Source organism: Engystomops pustulosus, chromosome 9 (assembly GCF_040894005.1).
Source record: "Engystomops pustulosus chromosome 9, aEngPut4.maternal, whole genome shotgun sequence".
In the NCBI taxonomy this organism is placed as follows: Eukaryota; Metazoa; Chordata; class Amphibia; order Anura; family Leptodactylidae; genus Engystomops; species Engystomops pustulosus.
This window is the reverse complement of record NC_092419.1, coordinates 82,870,372-82,894,346: the sequence shown is the minus strand read 5'-3', so window position 1 is coordinate 82,894,346 and position 23,975 is coordinate 82,870,372. Positions and strand designations below refer to the sequence as shown.

At 43.0% G+C, this 23,975-nt stretch overlaps 1 protein-coding gene across 1 annotated transcript in view; it reads left to right on the top strand.

Moving 5' to 3' along the window:
* The window catches only part of LOC140076659 (G-protein coupled receptor 83-like), a 39,520-nt gene extending 16,877 nt beyond the window's left edge, over positions 1 to 22,643 (top strand). Inside the window, exon 5 of the mRNA XM_072123284.1 lies at positions 21,963 to 22,643. Coding sequence (XP_071979385.1) covers positions 21,963 to 22,551 — 589 coding nt within the window. The 3' untranslated portion in view covers positions 22,552 to 22,643. The remainder of the gene's footprint in view (positions 1 to 21,962) is intronic.
* Positions 22,644 to 23,975: the final 1,332 nt, after the last annotated feature.

Sequence of the window (23,975 nt, the reverse complement as noted above, 5' to 3'; positions counted from 1 at the left end):
ATCAATTTCTCATGGAAACTCTGACACAATTAATATTTGTCATAGCCATTTTTGGGGGCTTTAAACTGGCAGAAAGTAGACCAAAAGAAATTTGGTCTATCAGGGACCAAAAACTGCACTCAGCTTGCACTAGCATATCCGGAGAAACATTTAGCACATTAGGATTTTTTGATGCCAGTCCTTTTGGCGTCCAATTCAGACCATACGAGGTGTTGGACGAGGTCAGCATTACTGCAGTGGCCATTGCTCCAGGGCAGCGCTCAGCCTATTCTCAGACTGCTAGACACATTTCTGGAGCTCGGGACAGATTTCGGTCCCAGGGACAGAAAATGGCCTTGGCGCCAGAAATATATCTGCACAGCACCACAATATTAAATATGTGTCTCCTTTCCGAGAACATGTTAGTAACAAAGCCAGTGCAGACACCGACACTTTATGTAAATGTCCCCCATTGGATTAGAAGTGATGATGTCACAAGGCCAATTACTGGCTTCAGCTATCAAATGCCCTTTATGGAGTTATACCACTCGTTTAACTATCACACCTCTAGATCAGGGCTTCTTAACTGCTTGCTGTTGGGTCCCATCATCTAGAATTTTGACAAATATTGACAAATTTTGGCCGCAATTTAACTTTTATTTATATGATTTGACTCAATCTAAAACCAGGAGAGGTTTTCCATTATGAAATACCTCTGTGTAATGTCTGTATCTGACTTTGACTCACAATAACTAATGCAAGGAACATTCCACACACTGGGGGTCAATCTGTCTAAACCAGAAAACTGGAGTAATTTGCACATAAAATGCTGTGTGCCACATCTTACATATAAAGTCCAAAGTCAATGGGAATGCAGAGAACCTGGAGCTTGGTATCTGGTGTATGACAGGAGGACACAGGATGGATTAGTAAAGAGAGAGTTGAAATTTCCTGCAGTTAGCAGTGACAAAGAGATGTGTTTTAAGAGCATTTTTTAAACTTTAGATCACTGTTTTCACCCAGATATCTAGATATCAATTTTGCATCTGTTTCTCCTTGTCGCCATTTGCCCTACAGCAGTATTTGCACCTAACCCGAAAGCACTGCTTGAGCGACCTGCTTCCATCCCAGGGGCTCTGCCCATCGGGCTACAAACTCCTGTGAAAAATTGTCCCAGAAACCACACTTTGCCAACCAGTGGGCCCAGCCATGCCAAAACACTGCTAGGGTCTTCCGGGTAGGCAAACCTAATACCAATATTTATAATTACCAAAACTACGACTCTCCTGTATATTTGCATTCCAGGACTCCCAGACTAAAACACATTAACCCCTTCCCTGGTCTCCAACACACCCCTTGTCATGTGCTTCCTCCACCTAAGCTACGTTTGGCTCCGGTGATTACTATATTTTGGTGCAGCAGACTAGACCAACTAATAGGTGGTGCAACGTATGACTCACCAGTCTTATACCGCACCAGATTAATCATCCAGCATCAGACACAGGGATTAATGTGGTGCTGCAGAGAACTGTCTAGTTCTACTCTGCACTGGTCTTAACACCAACATTAATACAATCCCGCAAAGTATTTTGTAAAACAAAGACTAAGTGGTGAACACTTGCTCAATTTGAAAGTCACATAGAAGAAAATGCTCACGTGTATCCAGTTAAACACATGAACAGTTCAGAGTACAGACTGAATAAAGAATATACTCTTAAGAACACAGTGTGTGGTCTGTCTGAATAGACTTCTATACACTGATGAGACATCTTCCCTCCATACCATCTCATACCTTCATTATACACTTGATTACGTAAGACAGAGGAACTCCTAAGAAATAAACATCTAAAACACAACAGATGTATTGTGTGTCTGTGGCTGCAGACTATGCAGTAGCCTTTGTATGATGAACACTCAGTCAATAATACTTGAGCTATATTATTTAGCAGCTTTTGTGATGAATTGACCCCTGGGTGGGCTTATCAGTTCAATGGATGTGAAGAGCCACGAGGATGATCTTGAAAATGACAAGTCATTTTCTATGTATAGTTTAGATACTGTATCGTGATTCAGTACAGCTTTGAGGATGCTGGCTGAATACTAATGGACTGACTCAATGGGAACATCTGAATGAAAAAATGTTTGCGCTGTGAATTCAGATGACGTTAATGGAATTGGCTGGATTTGTCATTCGCTATGGGAGATGTACTGCATTTACTGACCAAATGTATCATAGCAATAGATATATTTATAACTGGTTTCAAGTTTGCTATTTTGCCTGTTTTAATGGAATTTTGAGAATAGTAGAAACAATTTTAAAGACAGCAGCAGAGAATTAAGAAGTCTTTCACAACAGCCTTTACAGCAAGTAGGCTATAACTCTTAAAGGAAATCTACCATCAAAATCCATCATGATAAACAGTAAAAGTGATATGCTTTTATCCATGGCCTCCTTCCTTCTAAAATAAACTTTGCTAAAGGGCTCTGGGGGGATGTAACCAGAGCCCCTTGGTGCTTTAACTTACAATGCAAGGAGCATTTCACCCCTCCCATTGTGTGAGTTTACAGCAGACAAATGGAGGGGGAAGGGGAGAGGGTGAGACAGATGAATTGCATAATAGAATGACTCTAGAATAATGCAGAATAAATTGATTTACCATATATTCCGGCGTATAAGACGACTTTTGAAGACAGAAAAATCTTCTCTGGGGTTGTCTTATACGCTGGAAATCCCGCCCGCCCGCCGTGTATTCACGGCGGCGGTCGGGTCCCGGTGCATGGAGAGGGCTCACGGGCTGAGCCCTCTCCATAGCCGGTAAGTCTTTGCTGCATATTGCTAGCACTAGAGATGAGCGAGCACTAAAATGCTCGAGTGCTCGTTATTCGAGACAAACTTTTCCAGATGCTCGAGTGCTCGTCTCGAATAACGAGCCCCATTGAAGTCAATGGGAGACTCGAGCATTTTTCAAAGGGACCATGGTTCGGGAATAAAATGTGTTAATTAATTGAAAAAGAATGTCTTCTGATAAGTTAGCAGATGTATGCAAACATCTGCAATCTATTCTTCACTGTTCCGCGCGTATATTATCTCCCGACAAGTTAGCAGATGTGAAGAACAGTGAAGAATAGGATCATTTAAGTGAAAAACACAGTGAAGAATAGATTGCAGATGTTCGGCACATCTGCTTACTTGTCGGGAGATACGCTGTCTCCGTGCCCCGCTGTCTCCGTGCCCCGCTGTCTCCGTGCCCCGCTGTCTCCGTGCCCCGCTGTCTCCGTGCCCCGATGTCTCCGTGCCCCGCTGTCTCCGTGCCCCGCTGTCTCCGTGCCCCGCTGTCTCCGTGCCCCGCTGTCTCCGTGCCCCGATGTCTCCGTGCCCCGATGTCTCCGTGCCCCGATGTCTCCGTGCCGCTCCGTGCCGCTCCCCGATGTCTCCGTGCAACGATGTCTCCGTGCGGCTCCCCGCCGCTCCCCGATGTCTCCGTGCCCCGCTGTCTCCGTGCCCCGCTGTCTCTGTGCCGCTCCGTGCCGCTGCCTGATGTCTCCATGCTGCCGCTGCCCCATGTCTTCGTGCTGCCGCTGCCCCATGTCTCCGTGCTGCCGCTGCCCCATGTCTCCGTGCTGCTCCCCGGTGTCTCTGTGCTGCTCCCCGGTGTCTCTGTGCTGCTCCTCGTTGTCTCTGTCCTGCTCACCGTGTTCTGCAATGTGTTCTTCACACATATATATTGTTCTTCACATACTATTTTGTTCGCACCGTTCCGCGCGTATCTCCCGACAAGTAAGCAGATGTGCCGAACATCTGTAATCTATTCTTCACTGTGTTTTTCACTGTGTTTTTCACTTAAATGATCCTGTGGTCACTGTGTTCACTGTTTTTATTCTATTCTTCATTGTTAAAGGGACCATGGTTCGGGAATAAAATGTGTTAATTAATTGAAAAAGAATGTCTTCTGATAAGTTAGCAGATGTATGCAAACATCTGCAATCTATTCTTCACTGTTCCGCGCGTATATTATCTCCCGACAAGTTAGCAGATGTGAAGAACAGTGAAGAATAGGATCATTTAAGTGAAAAACACAGTGAAGAATAGATTGCAGATGTTCGGCACATCTGCTTACTTGTCGGGAGATACGCTGTCTCCGTGCCCCGCTGTCTCCGTGCCCCGCTGTCTCCGTGCCCCGCTGTCTCCGTGCCCCGCTGTCTCCGTGCCCCGATGTCTCCGTGCCCCGCTGTCTCCGTGCCCCGCTGTCTCCGTGCCCCGCTGTCTCCGTGCCCCGCTGTCTCCGTGCCCCGATGTCTCCGTGCCCCGATGTCTCCGTGCCCCGATGTCTCCGTGCCCCGATGTCTCCGTGCCGCTCCGTGCCGCTCCCCGATGTCTCCGTGCAACGATGTCTCCGTGCGGCTCCCCGCCGCTCCCCGATGTCTCCGTGCCCCGCTGTCTCCGTGCCCCGCTGTCTCTGTGCCGCTCCGTGCCGCTGCCTGATGTCTCCATGCTGCCGCTGCCCCATGTCTTCGTGCTGCCGCTGCCCCATGTCTCCGTGCTGCCGCTGCCCCATGTCTCCGTGCTGCTCCCCGGTGTCTCTGTGCTGCTCCCCGGTGTCTCTGTGCTGCTCCTCGTTGTCTCTGTCCTGCTCACCGTGTTCTGCAATGTGTTCTTCACACATATATATTGTTCTTCACATACTATTTTGTTCGCACCGTTCCGCGCGTATCTCCCGACAAGTAAGCAGATGTGCCGAACATCTGTAATCTATTCTTCACTGTGTTTTTCACTGTGTTTTTCACTTAAATGATCCTGTGGTCACTGTGTTCACTGTTTTTATTCTATTCTTCATTGTTCTTCACTGTGTTTTTTTAATTAAATGCTCGATCTCGAGCAGGAGAAATACTCGTCCGAGCAACGAGCCGTTTCGAGTACCTTAATACTCGAACGAGCATCAAGCTCGGACGAGTATACTCGCTCATCTCTAGCTAGCACTGATCGCGGGTGTTTTCACAGCGTGGGCTGCCGGCAAAGCTGACGGCAGACTCAAAAAGATAGCGGCGCATGGGCACCGCCATCTTACCTGGGATCGCCGCTCGCCGTGACGTCATCGGGGGCGGCGATCCGTCTCCATGGTTCCGAAGACCCGAGGCTATTTAGTTTTAACCCCTTCATTACAATGTGCTGATAGCACATTGTAATGAATGAGGAAAATCCCCATATACTGCCATACTGTAGTATGGCAGTATATGGTAGGATCGATCAGACAACCTAGGGTTAAAGTACCCTAGGGAGTCTGAAAAATAGTATAAATAAAAATAAAAAAAAATTAAAAAAAAAAATAATAATAAAAAAACCTAAAATTTAAATCACCCCCCTTTCCCTAGAACTGACATAAATATAAATAAACAGTAAAAATCATAAACACATTAGGTATCGACGCGTCCGAAAATGCCCGATCTATCAAAATATGATAACGGTTTTTCAATGCGTTTAACCACGTAACGGAAAATAGCGCCCAAAGCCGAAAATGGCACTTTTATTCCATTTTGAAAAATATAAAAAAATCTATAAAAAGTGATCAAAAGGTCGTACAGTTCTAAAAATGATATCATTGAAAATATTATCAAATTTCGCAAAAAATTACACCACCCACAGCTCCGTACACCAAAGTATAAAAAAGTTATTAGCGCCAGAATTTGGCAAAATCCAAAAAATTATTTTTGTGAAGGAGGTTTTCATTTTTGTAAATGTATGAAAACATTATAAAACCTTTATAAATTTGGTATCCCCTTAATCGTACCGACCCAAAGAATAAAGTAGACATGTCATTTAGGGCACTCAGTGAAAGACGTAATATCCAAGCCCACAAGAAAATGTCGCAAATGCGTTTTTTCACCATTTTCATTGCATTTGGAATTTTTTTCCCGCTTCTGAGTACATGGCATGGAATATTTAATAAAATAAAAATTTAAGGTACAGTATGGTAACATTTACAGTTAAATGGACGATGGTAATGTTGTTGTTGTATGCCTTATGTTTATGAGCGACAGTTTTCCTGCTATATACCTGCATGTCATAAGAATTTAAATTAAAAAAAGGACCATGTTAAATTCAAATCTGTTTTTTTTTACATTTTTACCGGTGTTTTGTATGCGTTGGAAAAGGGGTAGTCTTATACGGCGAATATATCTTAAACTCTATATTTTAAACAGGAAAGTAGGGGGGTCATCTTATACACCAGGTCGTCTTATACGCCGGAATATTCATTTTTAGGTGATACATCAGTACATACTGATCGTCCTTAAGATAGTTTTCCAGTCCAAACATGCAAAGATTTGTGAAATTATATACTACATTTACACTTTTACTAAAAAAAAATAATAAAATCATCAGCAGTTTCAAACTCACACTTTATATATATATATATATATATATATATATATATACATACATATATATATATATATATATATATATATATATACACATACACACACAGTACTATGCTTTTGTAAGAGGGTTTGTCTAACGTCTACTCTTTGGCAGGTCAATTTTATGCTTTATGAAAGAGTCTTAGACATTACATTTTTCCAAGATTAGTGTATAGGACCCCTATATACTGTAGTAATTTAGACCTACAGTAGGAGCCTGATCTATACAGTTGATAACTACAATCACCTCCAAGGAGCCATCGGCAAGTAGAATAGATCTCCAATCCCTGCAGAGAAATCTGACCCTGCAATTTTACGCTATCGGATGTATTAAGGAAATATTAAAAATATATTTTCTTCTTAGTGTAATACACCCAAATCATACATTTTCTGTGTAATAAGAATTCTTATTGTGATTTTCTAATTTTTCCTTATTTTAATAATGATGACTTGTATTGATGTGGTTTTCTTATACATTCCCTTGCTCAATGACCCGTCTCTATTGTCTACCATAAAGCTTCGCACTAGAACGGCAGGCAGCCGATAACCCCCCCTCCCCTATCCCCCTCCCCTATCCCCCCCCCAGAAAACCTTCTTACATATTGTTCCCTTATAGTTCAGGAAGAATTTACAGTAAAATATCTTCATTCATATATGTTACCGCAGATTATGTTTATCTACCTGGAGGCTATAGGATGAAGTTTTCATTAATTGTGTCCTTTAATGGCAATTTTCAGGGTTTCTGTGTATTTAAAGGAAAGCTACCACCAGGATGAAAGACTGTATGCAAATGTGCCTGTGGGGCTCCAGGCTCCATTAACACCCATGGAGCCTGGAGCCCCTTGGGCTCATTTACATACAGTCCTTCATCCTTATGGTAGATGCCCTTTAATAAAGGGAATCGCTGACCAATAGGAGCTCACTGGTGGGGGACTGGCCACTGCGACCGAAACTGACCCCCCTTCTCCCTTACAGCCACTCCCAGGGGACAAATTCCTAGTCACAGAGCACATGACATTGAAAGGTAATATGTAACATAGCTTTTTTTCTGTAAAACCTATTTGCAAGTTAACTTTGACCCTGTTCTAGTGGGTCCCTTTGCTGTTGGTGGTGGCATCACATGGTGTCCAAAATCACTGTAACAAGGGAGCATGACCCAACAGCCCTCCCAGTACCCATATTAGCTGGCTGTGTCCCCAAGGCTCTGTCCCCTGGGTCCCCACCAGCGCCACACCACAGAAACAGAGGTCACCATGCAATACCGCAAAATGAAAGAGCCAACCCTAGATGGGGCATAGTGCAAATTGTGTTCTCTGATTGTGAATGTTCAGTAGATATTTTCAATGAAATCTGTTTGACAAGGAATAGTCAGTAAACAGTAATTATTTTGGTCATATATGGCAAAAGTTGTACTAAGGGCATCATTATAATATATTCAATAATATTTATTGAAAAAAAGTTATAATTTTGATTTTATTGGGGCAAATATGAATACCTTAAAGGGGTGTTGCACATGAAAGAAAATTCTCAATTTTCAATCCCCTGGTGATGTTTACACAAAAAAGATCCTTTTTAACCTCTAACTTTACAATTTTACTTAGTTTTTCTGCTGTTTTAGCTCCTATAACTCAGTGATGGTCAGTGTAAGATTCCAGGGTGTTGCGGGAACTCTCTAAGCAGACACTTCATGATCCATCTAGTTCTCTGAGGTGACAATGTAGTTAGATTATCAGGGTACAGGTTTCTATACTTTCATTTAGCGTCTGAACATTATACTAGTGTCTGACACTTGGACAGATAGATGAGACAGATGAGAGATGATGAGATCTATGAGATGCATATTACACATGACTTTCTCCTCTCTGCTATCACAGCCATTACATACTGTCAGCTCTACTATATAGCTATCTCCCTCTGCCCTGGATAAAGATCTTGTCTGCCTTTAGCTTTTAGCTTTACACTCCTCACCCTGCCAGCACGAAGTCATTGGGGCAGATTTACTTACCCGGTCCATTCGCGATCCAGCGGCGCGTTCTCTGCGCTGGATTCGGGTCCGGCCGGGATTTAATAAGGTAGTTCCTCCGCTGTCCAGTAGGTGGCTGCTGCGCTGAAAAGCATTTTTACGCGCCGGAATTCACCGAGGCCGTCTGAGTGAAGGTAAGCGGGTCCCGAGCGACACATTTTCGGTTCTTAAATGCGGCGGTTTTTCCGAATACGTCGGGTTTTCGTTCGGCCACGTCCCCCGATTTCCGTCGCGCGCATGCCGGCGCCGATGCGCCACAATCCGATCGCGTGCGCCAAAATCCCGGGGCAATTCAGGTACAATCGTCGCAAATCGGAAATATTCGGGTAACACGTTGGGAAAACGCGAATCGGCCCTTAGTAAATGACCCCCATTGAGTGTGAATCGGTGAGAGCTGGTCCTGGAATGCAGGGAGAGGGGCACCTGCAGGGAGCCTCAGGCAAGATGGCTGCCACCTTAAAGTCAGAAGATACAGGGTTCAGAAACCAGGGGCAACTGAAATTGTGTACATCAGGACTGATACAGACAGGTTGGAATAATATCTGTGAAATGCTGTATATTTGTTAATAACAGTGAATTAGAGAATGTGTTATTTTGTTATCCTGAGTATATTTAAGAAACTTGCCTTCATGGTAGTAACCCTTTAACCATTTGCTACAGGTTTTGTTTGGACTTTATTCAATTACATTACACCTATATACCTGATATCAAATTTAAATATAAACAAAACCTACGTGTATCGGCTATATTACTCATGGTAAGGCTTAGAATGTAGCCGAAACCTGTAGGTTTTTTTGTACCTACACCTTTTCCACATTGCCTGTATTTTTAATGGACTACAAATAAAGTGAAGTGATTTTATGGATATGGTGCAATAATCCCTTTTTTCCGTTGTTCTTTTTTTTAAGGAGCAAGCTGTAGTTGATTGAATTTTATGCAAATGTTTGTTTTGATCAGTTTTAAATCAGTTTCACGTATATTCTATTTAGGCATAATGGTTAAATACTTAATACAAGAATCTTTTTTTTTTGGGGGGGGGGCATATTTGGACTAAATGGCACTATTTTTACAATATAGTATATGTTTTTGTTCCGGTATAGAAATAGTTTTCTATAGTGTGCGCTCTACAAGTTAATTAGCTATACAATATTGTTACTAATTACTAATAAACAGCATTAGGCCAACTGTCAAGTACCGGTATATGCATAAACATCATTCATGTTACTAATTAGTTAAATTAACTGTTATAAATTAGGAGCTTTCCCAAGAAAAATCAGTTAGATCTTGTTCCAAATTAACCCCTAAAGACATCAACCTTTTTCTTCCATTTTGGGGTTTCCGTTTTTTCACTCTCTTCATTTAGAAAACCATAGATTTTTGTTAATTTTTCTGTTAACCATATGACTCTGTCATCTGTGGGACAAATTGTACTTCCTTGGGTCAGCATTTAATATTCTGTGCACTGTACTAAAAGGCTGGAAAAATGCTTGCCCAGACTTACAGGAAATTAGGCTCATGGATTACGTAGATTTTGCCAAGCATACTTAAACTATGGTGTGTGCACCCTAAAGTGTCCATTCTTAGTTTAGCTGTTAATGGCTTATTTTTCATGAAAAGGGACTTTTAAAAATATGCAAATGTGTCTCAGGGGCTCCTGTGTATGTCATAGAAGCAACTTCTGACTCTGTCACCTGCTAATTATTCACACCTTCCTTCAGCATTTGCTCTGCCTCCTCCCTCCCTTCCCATACAAGAGAGTCGGTGACAGCTGATAGAGCCAGAAGGGGCTTCTGTGACGTACAAAGGAACCCCTGAGGCTTATTTGCATATTTAAAAAAATACCCTGTGCTGTTACCTTGCAAGCATGTTCCGTCCGCCGGGAAGTAATGGCTGATTATCTTTCCTGAGGTCTCTTTTGCTCCTCGCTTTCTCCCGGTGATTACCAGAGCTGAGTCTGGAGGTTTGCTGGGCATTTTATTGTCTATTTGCTCATTCTGCTGCTATAATCCTGGTGGTTAGGTCAGAGCTCTCCTCTCACATGGCCTTGCTCCTCAGTGGCCAAACCCCTTCTTTTAACTTCTTAAGCCCAGTTGTCACAGAGAATTATTTGCCTGGAAATACACTTACTAAATATACCTGTTCTGACTTACATAGAATTTTAACTTAAGGACAAACCTACAGAACCTATCTTAAACGTAATCCTGGGACTGTCTGTACATTTGAAAACATTTGGAACAGGCATTTAGAAGGGGATTTTGGCGCAGGCGACCGGATTTTGGCACAGTGGCGCCAGCTTACATGCGACACAAATCGGGGGGGGGGGGGCCCAATTGATTTGGACAAACCGCGGGATTTAACTTTAAAATTGTGTCGCAAGACATGCACTTACATACACCGGGAGGAAGATGGTGAACTCCGGCAGACCTGACTGGGTAAGCGACACATTCAGTAAATCGGGTGCATGATCTTATTAAATCGCGGCACAGTGCATTGTCATTGAACAATGCACTTTTGCAAAATCCACCGGACCGGTTAAGTAAATGTGCCCCACTATGTTTTAATTGGCTTTAATTTTACCACTTTCACTGTGTGGTCCAAATGACATATCCCTTTTCTACATTAATTTTTATTTTTTTGCCTTTGGCCCACATACTCGGGCCCTATATGAAGATCCACCATCAGCCGGGGCTTCTTCTCCCCAGCCTCGGGGCTCCGTCTTCTGCTCCTCCGGCCAGGCCTGCTGCTGGAAATTTTAGCGGAGTAGCGGATGCATTTTCTATCCTGTGGCTTACACTCCACTCAATAACTTTTTCCATTTTTTTTTGTGTGGTAAAAATAGGAGCATCAGCTTATACTTGAGTATTCACACTATGAGGGGGAGTTCAGTTGCAGAGCGTGCAGAGGCCGGGCCAGCCAGGGGTAGCAGCCACATCACCTACACTGTCTGGGGGTCTGGTCTAGGTGGTAGTCGGGGTGGAGGGTTTCATGCAGTTAGGGAATATGATTGGCTTTCCTCAATAGATGGGTTATAAGAGCACGATGGAAGGTGATCGTTTAACTTTATAAACAGTATAAGATTAATGATATAGAGGATATAGAGTATATGGAGTAGTAGTTAGGTCCTAAAAACCGGGCACATGTTGGTTTGGACGCTGGGGGGGGGGGGGGGCGTAGTCGTGTGAACGTTCCTTGGCCCATAGGACAACCTTATCCACCACTCTGTGTTGTCCTATTCCCCTGGGTCATGGGTGAAGGTTTCTATCAGTGTGCAATGCGAAAATTAACCCTATATGTATGTGGTCTTGAAGGAAGTACAGGATGAAATAACTAGAGTGACAGTAAAGAGAATATAATGACCAATGGACAATGCAGATGCAGTGCTGCAGTAGGCAATACATATCAGTGACAGTAAATCGGTCTGTTATCTGTTAAAATGATCAATAAGTTGCCACAGTCAATTAGATTAGCCAATGAATTATTGAACAGAAACTCAAATCTGTACACTTCAATGAGGGGTGATGCTCATTTGTATTGATCTTGTTCTGCTTGTATGGGAAAAATATAATTTTCTTCATGCTCTCAGTTCTGGTTTATTCAATGTCATGGATATTTATGACAATTCATACGCAATGTTCTTCTATATTCTTTGAAGCGCAAGACATGATGCTGAGTGTTGGAAGCTTGGTATCCCAGCAACAACAGTTTTCTTAATTAACATAATTGTATAAAATTGTACAGCATGTTAATTAGTACAAGACTAGTAATGAGCTGCTATGTAAAACCTGTATTTATCATGAAGCTGCCCCTGTCCCCCGGCATCAGACGGATTTATCATAAAAAATCCGCTGGATGACAGTTATGTGCATCCGTTGGGGTGTATCTATGCCAGGTCTGTTCTGCCGTATAATTACACCCTAGCCTGCACCTGCTTATTCACGGGGCATGAGCACACCCCATGCTGCCCCCTTAGTTCTTGGCTGTGCCCCACATTACACCCTTTCAGACCGAATTATCATGGATTGCGATAACTTAAAAGAATAACTTTTAAATTCATACACACTACCACCTTCATGCATGAAAATTCTAAAATTCCTCTAAAATATGTACAAATCCAGATACTAATATATAAAAAAAATTACTTTCCTGTGTGAGGAGATCATACAGACCCCACATGTGTATATTCACCAAAATATGCAGAACGTTACATCCACAGGGGACACCAAACTATTTGTGCAGAAAATTGCACTCAGCGTCACACAGATATATTATTGTACGATCCCTTACACAATGGTAACCCAATAAATAACTATGTATCCATAAACCAGGCTAATGAGATTATAAAAGTCATGTTTAGATGTGCGCCAATGTATTAGCAGCACAATAACAGAACCCTCCGCACTTCATAAGAAATTGAGTGAGAACGTCATAACATGGGTGTAAGTAATGGAAAATGGTGTGAAATAAAAACTTTATTCCAGAACATGTGTGTGTTTTTGGTGTTACATATAATTTTATGGATATGTTCTGGGTCGCGGTGTTAATATATAATAGAGAATTTAGGCAAAGAGGATCAAATGTTCATTGTATCAGTCAATTTTCGCAAAAAAAAAATAAAATAAAAACAAAATAAAAGGCAATAAGAGATAAAGTGTGCTCTTAGATAGTTCTGGATATGAGAGTATTAGTTGATATTATACTTTATCGAAATAAAGTGAATGCTGTATTTCCATTATCTGTGAGGTGCAGCAGCTCCTGTGTGCAGCAAATTCTCCCTGTAGCTGCCGGCTAAGAATCTGGAAGGGGGGGCTACACTTCAGAGGGCTGTATCTCTGGCTCTGTGACACATAGAACCCCACTTCCTATGAAAGAAGAGAGTCTCCTCTTTTATATGAATCACATGTGTTTCTAAATGTCAGAAAAACTGAGATATTAACTGTTAAAGTGCCATCGGGAGTGATTTTTATATATAAAAATCACACCTGATATTCTCACTTTAAACCTGAATATCTCTGGATCCATGGCACCTAAAAACACAATTTTAGATTTGAAAGAAGAGATTCTCCTCTTTCAATGGCCAAATTTCAATGGCCTGGTCAAATACCTGCTTTTCCCACCCATAGTGCCAGACCTGTCTGGCCTGTATGTTTGCTATATGCTGTACCCCCTTGCCACCATCCCCAGTCACTCATTCCCTGGGATGAACCAATGACCCATGTGCATGCAATTCTGAAAATATAAGGGGATGTGTAAATGTGACTGCATTTAGTGTAGCCTTTGTGCTTTAGAGTGTGCATTATTGTAATTGTATGCTGGAGTTAGTGGAATAGTTATACACAGTTGCGTCCTCGTGTACATGTGTGTAATGCTTATTCGTAGTTTTGCAATGTTGTATTGCTAATGTCATAATTCACGTTATTAATATGATCAAATAGACATAATACATAATGCAAAAAGTTCCTTCTCTTCATTGTTATATACTAATCATGATTAAAGGGATTTTCCCATGAAAGAAAATTCTCAAATTTCAATCCCCTAGTGATGTCAACACAATAAAGATAATTTTTAACCCTTTACTTCACAATTGTACTAGTTTTATTGCTTTTTTAGCTCCTATCTCTCCCTTGGCTGCTCAATGCAAAATCCCAAGGCGTGGGCGGGGACTCTCTAAGCAGACACATTGGGGCACATTTATTTACCCGGTTCGCAGGAGTTCACGATGAGATCCATTAGATGCCTATTGCACACAATGTTAGCTCTTCTACATCTCTGCTATTCCACAACATACTAGATCTGCTGTACTTGGCTTGCTGCTGTGCCTCCCCAGATAAATGACTTATCTGCAGGTGGCGGGGCTAGACAGAAATCCAAGATAGCTTCCCAGACCCTAAGTCAAAAGTTACAGGGTCGTGTCTAGGGGCAGCTGAAATTGTGTACAGCAGGACTGATAGAGACAGGTTGGAATTATATCTGTGAAATGCTGTTTATTTGTTAATAACAGTGAATTAGGGAATGTGTTATTTTGTTATCCTGAGAACATATAAGAAACTTATGTTTTTGGGAATACCCCTTGAAAGCAGGGAAGCAGGGATTCTGTATCATGTATCACTATGATGCTCGTAGTCCCGTCCCTGACATTTTGGTCAGTCCATGACACAGAATCCTTCATGCTCTTTTATACACAGGCCGACCACAGCAACTGCCCTCACATTTTTTTATACTATTGCTTGTGCTAAAAATGTGCAGTAAAAACTTGTGTACATGTAAAATTGTATAGGAATTTCAAAACCCAATCTATATGTAACTGAAATTGCTTAACCCCTAAGACACCACTGTCAAAAAAAATTGCTGCTCTTTGTATAATAAAAATGTATCTATTTTCCAATATCCTTTTCTAGATCCCTGCTTGCTGTCTTTCTTTTAGGAATCTGTCCTTGGTCGTGTGATGACATACAGCTCATTATGTGACATGCTGCAGCAGAGATCTAGAAAACTAAGGTAGTTTTCACAAATTGTGCTTACAAAATGCCTTTAAAGGCAACATTTAAACATGACCCGAATAATTGATACAGAAATGTACATGAGCAAATTGATATAAATAATATGAATTGCAGAAAGTGGGGGCCCCACCCAAAAGTTTGCTATGGGGCTCAATCAAATCTAGTTATGCCCCTGTATAAAAGACTTGTATGAATCAAGCCTACAATGTAAATCCTATTTTTTATTATCATGCATTAATTTGTTTTATAGAATGACCTAAAATTTGAATGTAAGAGCTAATTCACACTGGTGTGTCCATTCAAAGTATGGTCATCCTTGATCCACAAATGTAAAAAAATAAGTCACAATCTAAAATGCTTTAAACGGACATCATGGATACCATACTGAGAAAATAACGGATGTGCGAATAAGCCCTAAGAATTTAGACCCACTATGACTGGGTTTGATTAAAGACTCATTGGGGAACATTTAAGGGCTTTGTGCCAGTTTTCTGACAGAATTTGCCAGTTCTTTTTGGCATAAACTGCTTGCACAGGTATTGGGGCTCATCGGAGCGCATTTTTGTCGGGTTTCCCGCCGATTTCCATTTTGCGCCGAATTGCCCCAGGATTTTGGCGCATGCAATCGGATTTTGGCGCATCGGCACTGTGTAATATAACGAGCCATGCACCTATGTGACATCACATGACCATGGACCGGTGTTTATCTACAAGAAGTAAACAATGAAGCTTCTTGTTGCATGACAGCAAACAAAGATTTAGAAAACAGTGAGGAATTGATACAGAACGTATATTGGAAAATTATACAAGTTTTAATTACACAAAAAATATCAATTATTTGCTAGAATGCACTTAAAGTGGACCACCCCTTTAAGCTATGCATCCAAGGTGCTGATGGAATTTGTATAAATCCCATTCACTATGCTGCCAATATTTTCCATGCTAAAATCTGCACCTAATATTCAGAGTGTGCAGGAGAAATTTTGCTCCTTTGCCAACAATTTTAAACATAATTTATCTGTATTATTAGCTATTGACTTTTCAGCTTTGAGACCTCTGTCTCCATGTGACACCATAAGCCATCATGCCGGTATGGAATGCTGTAGTAAACTATTCCACTGTCTTTAATCTTCTCCCGCAGCATGATAGAGAGTATCTCTAGCCTGTTATTACTAAACCTCCAGTCATTTTTATATCTCTGGGCTATTCCTCTTCTTGAAGTGGATACTCACTGTTAGTATAGTAATCTAGGGTCATTCTTTTAATCATTAATCCAATTTTCTTGTCTTCCACATGAAAACCTTTTTTGACCTTCTGCACCTGTCCACTTTATTGTACCTTTTATATCTTTCTTACCATCGCCTTCCATATGAGAAAGAAATAATTGAACATATGAAAGAACTACTTTGACTGGCAAGTCTATTTTATACAATACTTAGCAATGTCTTTGATGTCCTGAGTCAAGAGGTTTCAACTTCAGCGACCGACCATCTATGTGTGATCAATGGCCATGCTAACTGGCCACCAACCACAGAGCATAGTACATACACTGCCAAAGTGTTTGTGAATAAAAAGTAGGTTTTACAGAAAATGTTATATTTAGAGATGAGCGAGCACTAAAATGCTCGGGTACTCGTTATTCGAGACGAACTTTTCCCGATGCTCGAGTGCTCGTCTCGAATAACGAGCCCCATTGAAGTCATTGGGAGACTCGAGCATTTTTCAAGGGGACCAAGGCTCTGCACAGGGAAGCTTGGCCAAACATCTGGAAACCTCAGAAAAGGATGGAAACACCACAGAAATGGACAGGAAACAGCAGGGGCAGCTTGCATGGATGCCTCTGAGGCTGCTTAAACGCACCATTATGCCAAAATTATGGGCAACAGCATGGCCATGACAGAGTGACAGAATGAAGCTAGATAGCATCTAAAACATCCAATAATTGACCCTGACACTATAGGGGACGGCATGCAGAGGCAGCGGCAGCAGCGGCAGGCTAGAGAGTGGCATGGCGACATACCCTAAATGGACTCAGGCTTCAAACCAATGGGTGGCAGAGAGGAACCAAAGGAGGTGAGCAAGAAGCGCTGAAATTATTTCCTCTGTGAACAAAAGGTTGACGGTATATTTAGTCGATAACACAGCATGGTGGCGACATAGTGACCAAGTTCCATAACGTATCTGGTGAAACACCCGAAAAATGAGCCTGACACAGCTCGTTTGATAAGGGGATGACATTTGGAGGCAGCCATGGAGAGGACTTCCATGATTAAGAGCGACAGTATGGGGCATCCATATTGCGCTTCTATGATTGCAACTGCAGGTCTCCAGCATGGCGGCGACAGACGCGCCGAGTTCCACTACGTATGTGGTGAAACACCTGAAAATTCTGCCTGACACAGCTCGTTTGATAAGGGGACCATGTATGGAGGCAGTGAACTAGTAGTAGATTAAAGGTGCTGTAGTTAAAACTATGTTATTTGGCTCTTGGGATGGAGCTGGCGCTCCGCTGCCAGGCGAGCTTTCGCCAATCCAAGCCCCTGTCTCTAGGCTACTCCCCAAACAGCACTTCTAAGAACCTTTTGTATAAGATCAAGTGTAGTAGCGTTCTTATAAGTTTGGGATATGGCGGGTGAGAAGAATGTAAACAGATGCGCAAGAAGCGCTGAAATAATATCGGTAAATGGTAAAAGTTTGGCAGTATATTTTGTGGATTACACAGCAGGGTGGCGACAAAGTTAACAAGTTTGATGTGTAATGCCCTGTAATAGCTCTTGGGCGGTGTGCCTTTTATCGCCTAGGCTCAGCAGTTTGAGCACCGCCTGCTGTCGCTTAGCGACGGCACTGCTGCTGTGCCTAGAGCTAGCGACTGATGGCGCCATGACCACGAATGGTAGTTCGGAGGAGGAGGTGGAGGAGGCATAGTAGACCTGAAAGACCTGGACCGAGGTAGGCCCCGCAATCCTCGGCGTCGGCAGTATATGACCAGCTGCAGGGTCAGACTCGGTCCCAGCCTCCACCAAGTTAACCCAATGTGCCGTCAGCGATATATAGTGGCCCTGCCCGGCAGCACTCGTCCACGTGTCCGTGGTCAGGTGGACCTTGTCAGAAACGGCGTTGGTCAGGGCACGGATGATGTTGTCTGACACGTGCTGGTGCAGGGCTGGGACGGCACATCGGGAAAAGTAGTGGCGGCTGGGGACCGAATACCGAGGGGCGGCCGCCGCCATGAGGTTGCGAAAGGCCTCGGTCTCTACCAGTCTATAGGGCAGCATCTCCAGGCTAAGCAATCTGGAGATGTGGACATTGAGGGCTTGGGCGTGTGGGTGGGTTGCACTATATTTCCTTTTCCGCTCCAGCGTCTGGGGTATGGAGAGCTGAACGCTGGTGGATGCTGTGGAGGATCGTGGAGGCGACGATGGGGTTTTTGGGCCAGGGTCCTGGGCAGGGGGCTGACTATCAGCTGACACAGGGGAAGGAGCAGTGGTGTGCACGGCCGGAGGTGAACGGGCTTGGTGCCACTGAGTGGGGTGTTTAGCATTCATATGCCTGCGCATACTGGTGGTAGTTAAGCTAGTAGTAGTGGAACCCCTGCTGATCCTGGTTTGGCAAAGGTTGCACACCACAGTCCGTCGGTCATCCGGTGTTTCCTTAAAGAACCTCCAGACTTCTGAAAATCTAGCCCTCGCCGCGGGATCCCTCGCCACGGGAGCTTCACTACGTGACACATTTGGCGCTGATGCACCAGCTCTGGCCCTGCCTCTCCGTCTGGCCCCACCACTGCCTCTTCCAAACTGTTCTGGTCGAGGACTCTCCTCCGTCTCAGAAGCACTGTGTTCATCCGGCCTCTCAACCCAGCTTGGGTCTGTCACCTCATCATCCTCCGATCCCTCAGTCTGCTCCCCCCTCGGACTTCCTGCCCTGACAACAACTTCACCACTGTCTGACAACCGTGTCTCCTCATCGTCGGACACCTCTTTACACACTTCTTCCACTACGTCAAGAAGGTCATCATCACCCACAGACTGCGACTGGTGGAAAACCTGGGCATCGGAAAATTGCTCAGCAGCAACCGGACAAGTGGTTTGTGACTGTGGGAAGGGTCCAGAAAACAGTTCCTCAGAGTATGCCGGTTCAAATGCCAAATTTTCCTGGGAGGGGGCAGACTGGGGGTGAGGAGGCTGAGGTGCAGGAGCTGGAGGAGTGCTGATTTCGGTGACATGGGTGGACTGCGTGGAAGACTGACTGGTGGACAAATTGCTCGAAGCATTGTCGGCAATCCACGACATCACCTGTTCGCACTGTTCTGGCCTCAACAGTGCTCTACCACGAGTCCCAGTAACTTGAGACATGATGAACCTAGGGAGTGTAGCTCTGCGGCGTTCCCCTGCTCCCTCATCAGCAGGTGGTGTCTCACCCCGCCCAGGACCACGGCCTCTGACCCCTGCAGTAGTTGGACGCCCACGTCCCCGCCCTCGTCCTCTACCCCTAGCCCTCGGGTTAAACATTTTGAAAATGAAAGTTATAACTTTAATTTTTTTTTTACTTTTTTTTTGTGTTTTTTTTTTGTGTTTTTTTTTGTGTTTTTTAGTTTTTAAAACCAAACGATGCTATCCTATTGCTATGGCTATTTTCTAGCCAAGTATGAAAGCACACTGCTATGCCAGATGAGATGACGCTGAGTTATGAAAAAATAAACGTAAAATAAAAAGTAAATGGCAGACTGTGCCTAATTGAAATCCAACCCCTAATAAATTCTCCCACTTCGGTCTTTGCGATGGATATGTGCGTCACTAAGCGCTAAACACAACGGTCGCAAGTCTCACTGCAAATTCCTCACAATATGGTAGTAGATGCACTACAGCAAGGCCAGCCACCAGCAGATCAACCAGAAATAAAATATATAACCCTATTGTAGGCCTAAGTAAGCCGTTTGGATTCTCCTATGGCTATTTTCTAGCCAACTATGAAAGCACACTGCTATGCCAGATGAGATGACGCTGAGTTATGAAAAAATAAACGTAAAATAAAAAGTAAATGGCAGACTGTGCCTAATTGAAATCCAACCCCTAATAAATTGTCCCACTTCGGTCTTTGCGATGGATATGTGCGTCACTAAGCGCTAAACACAACGGTCGCAAGTCTCACTGCAAATTCCTCACAATATGGTAGTAGATGCACTACAGCAAGGCCAGCCACCAGCAGATCAACCAGAAATAAAATATATAACCCTATTGTAGGCCTAAGTAAGCCGTTTGGATTCTCCTATGGCTATTTTCTAGCCAACTATGAAAGCACACTGCTATGCCAGATGAGATGACGCTGAGTTATCAAAAAATAAACGTAAAATAAAAAGAAACTGGCAGACTGTGCCTAATTGAAATCAAACCCCTAATAAATTGTCCCACTTCGGTCTTTGCGATGGTTATGTGCGTCACTAAGCGCTAAACACAACGGTCGCAAGTCTCACTGCAAATTCCTCACAATATGGTAGTAGATGCACTACAGCAAGTACAGCCACCAGCAGATCAACCAGAAATAAAATATATAACGCTATTGTAGGCCTAAGTAAGCCGTTTGGATTCTCCTATGGCTATTTTCTAGCCAACTATGAAAGCACACTGCTATGCCAGATGAGATGACGCTGAGTTATCAAAAAATAAACGTAAAATAAAAAGAAACTGGCAGACTGTGCCTAATTGAAATCAAACCCCTAATAAATTGTCCCACTTTGGTGTTTGAGGTGGATATGTGTGTCACTAAGAGCTAAACACAACGGTAGCAAGTCCCCCTGCAAATACCTCACAATATGGTACTAGCTGCAAATAAAAAAAAAAAAAGTATAACGTTATTGTAGCCCTAAGAAGGGCTGTTGGGTTCTTGTTGAATCACTCCTGCCTAACACTATTCTAATAGAACAGCCTAACGCTTTCCCTGACCAGCAGCAGCTCTCTCCCTAGCGGCATCCAGACACAGAATGATCCGAGCAGCGCAGGCAGGGGCTAGTCTATTCCAGGGTCACCTGATCTGGCCAGCCAACCACTGCTATCGACGTGTAAGGGTACCACGTCATGCTGGGTGGAGTGCAGAGTCTCCTGGCTTGTGATTGGCTCTGTTTCTGGCCGACAAAAAGCAAAACGGCGGGAGATGCCATTTTCTCGAGCGGGTAAAGTATTCGTCCAAGCAACGAGCAGTTTCGAGTACGCTAATGCTCGAACGAGCATCAAGCTCGGACGAGTATGTTCGCTCATCTCTAGTTATATTGTATCTTTTATTAGCATCTGCTGTGTGACTAGGCACTTGTACACTGGGAGTGGCTGGAAAGGAGCAGTTTCCCCCCCCACCATTGGGAAACAGCTCCTCCATGTGACTTTTTCAAATATGAATAACTCCCCTCACTCAGGATTGGTTGTAGAGGAGCAGGGGGCGTCGCGTGTTTTCATATATTTGAAAAAGACACATGGAGGAGTGGTTTCCCAAGGGTGGGTGTGGGGACTGCTCCTTTCCAGCCACTCCCAGGTGACAAGTGCCTAGTCACACAGCACATGGTATTGAAAGGTACAATATAACATATCTTTTTTTCTGTAAAACCTATTTTTTTATGCAAAAGCACTTTGGCAGTGTATGTGGGGACTGGGGGAGTGCTAAAAATGGGTCTCCTGGTGACAGGTTCCCTTTAAGTAGCTCCTGGAGAGAGGGTAGCTGACGAATTCTGCTGAGCCCCGGGCCATTGCTATTTTAAACCAGGCAGAAGCAGAGCCCGGGGCTAGTCCTCCACTTTCCCTTGTGAGTAGATATGGTAGAGTGTGTGAGGGGGGACAGAACGGTCCAGTTTCGCAGTTTCAATTGTTACCATTGTCACTGTCCTGTCCTGAGTTATCAATGGAATTTAACCCTTACATAAGGAAAATTGCTTAATTGCAAACTTTAAAGGAAAGGTAGAGAAAATATCACAATTTGCCTATTATAATATTCATTGAATACTAATACGGTTCTCTTTATCTCGGGTACATCATAACTGCTTGGATTTGTGGTTTATTTTCTAGACAAACAACAATAAGAAGCTTGTGTATTCCTGATTTTCCTGAGCCATCCGATCTGTTCTGGAAGTACCTGGATCTATCTACGTTTGTCCTTCTCTATTTGTTGCCCCTGCTCATCATCACAATAACCTACAGTCGTCTGGCGAAAAAGTTATGGATGAGAAATGCAATTGGGGACATTACTACGAAACAGTACATCACACATCGGAAAAACAAGAAGAAGAGCATTAAAATGTTGGTTTTGGTTGTGGTGGTCTTTGCGGTGTGTTGGTTTCCTCTGAATTGTTATGTGGTTCTTATTTCAAGTTTGGGAATCAAGACAAAAAATACCCTTTACTTTGCGCTTCATTGGTTTGCAATGAGCAGCACTTGCTATAACCCATTTATTTATTGCTGGCTGAATGACAGCTTCAGATTGGAGCTAAAGTCACTGCTGAACATGTGTAAGAAGATCCAGCAGCCTCAGGACAACATACTGCCCCCTGTTATCATTCCCTATCGGGAAGCCTGGGTAGATCAGTCAATCTACAAGCAACGTCCTACAGCTCAAAGTATTCGGTCTACAACTAATAGTATAAATACAGACTTATAGCTTTTCCCCATTGTAAACACTAAACTACTGTGCAGGATGTTTTATTGGATTCTTTTCTATCTCAATGTTAACACTGAGTAACACCATCTTTATTGCTGTAAAAATAAAGCTTAAATATGAATAAATAAAAGCTCTACTTAGAGTAAATGTAATGCATTACTTCCTTCTTCACAGTCATTATGCAGAACATCCGGCAAGAGCTTCAGTCTTAAATCCCTGCGCTTACAAATGGTTTTATTCTATTTACAATATACAATGAAACAATGAAATGTAACTAATGATATTCAAATTGGTGCTAGATGAGCTACATAATTCCTTCTGTGTCCAGAAGGATAAATAGAATAGAAAAATAGAAAAAAGATCAGCAACACCAACACCTTACATATCAGTGTATTGTATTTATAATAATTAAAATAGTCGTTGTCTTACCCTATGACATGATGAATACAAGATAAGATCCAAAATTGTACCAAATAAAATACAGATGAAAATATACTTACCCGGTCCCACGTGATACCTGAGGTGCGTTGTCCGACTAAGATTCAGAGCTGCCGCGATTCACTTAGATCGTGCGTCCAATTTCCTGCATGTGTCGCTTCCCCGCTGAGGTCCGCCAGAGTTCACCATCTTCTTCCCGGTGCATGTAAGTGCACAGTGTGCGACACAATTTGAATTTCAAATTCCGCGGTTTGTCCGAATCAGTCGGGTTGTCCGACGACCACGCCCCCCGATTTGTGTCGCATGAAAGCTAGTGCCGATGCACAAAATCCGATTGCGTGCGCAAAAAACCCAGTTAAATGTGGCGCAAAACGGATAAAATTCGGGAAACCCGGCGGAAATGTGTTCCACGGACCCTTAATAAATGTGCCCCATAAAGATAAAAAGTATTACTGAAGGGCCTTCAAAGACATCAATAATGTTCAGACATTAGAGAGTGTTACAGGCGGTTCCCTACTTAAAGACACCCAGCTTACAGATGACCCCTAGTTAAAGACAGACTACTCTGCCCACTGTGACCTCGGATGAAGCTCTCTAGATGTTACTTTAGTCCCAGACTGCAATGACCAGCTATAAGGTGTCTATAATGAAGTTTTATTGATAATCCTTGGTCCCATTACAGAAAAAAATTTAGAAACATTTATTGTCACTGGGGCAAAACAAAATATTTTGTCTGGAACTATAATTATGAAATATACAGTTTCGACTTACATACAAATTCAACTTAAGAATAAACCTTTGGAACCTATCCTGTACGTAATCTGGGGACTGCCTGTATACATTTATGGGGTACGGTGTATCCAAGGAAAATGTATGTCCTCACAAACGGCTGCCTCACATTTGTCCACAAATGCTCAATAATTAAAGTTCTGTTATATATTGTAAATATATTACTGATTTAATCGATGCTGGTATCTTCTAACAAA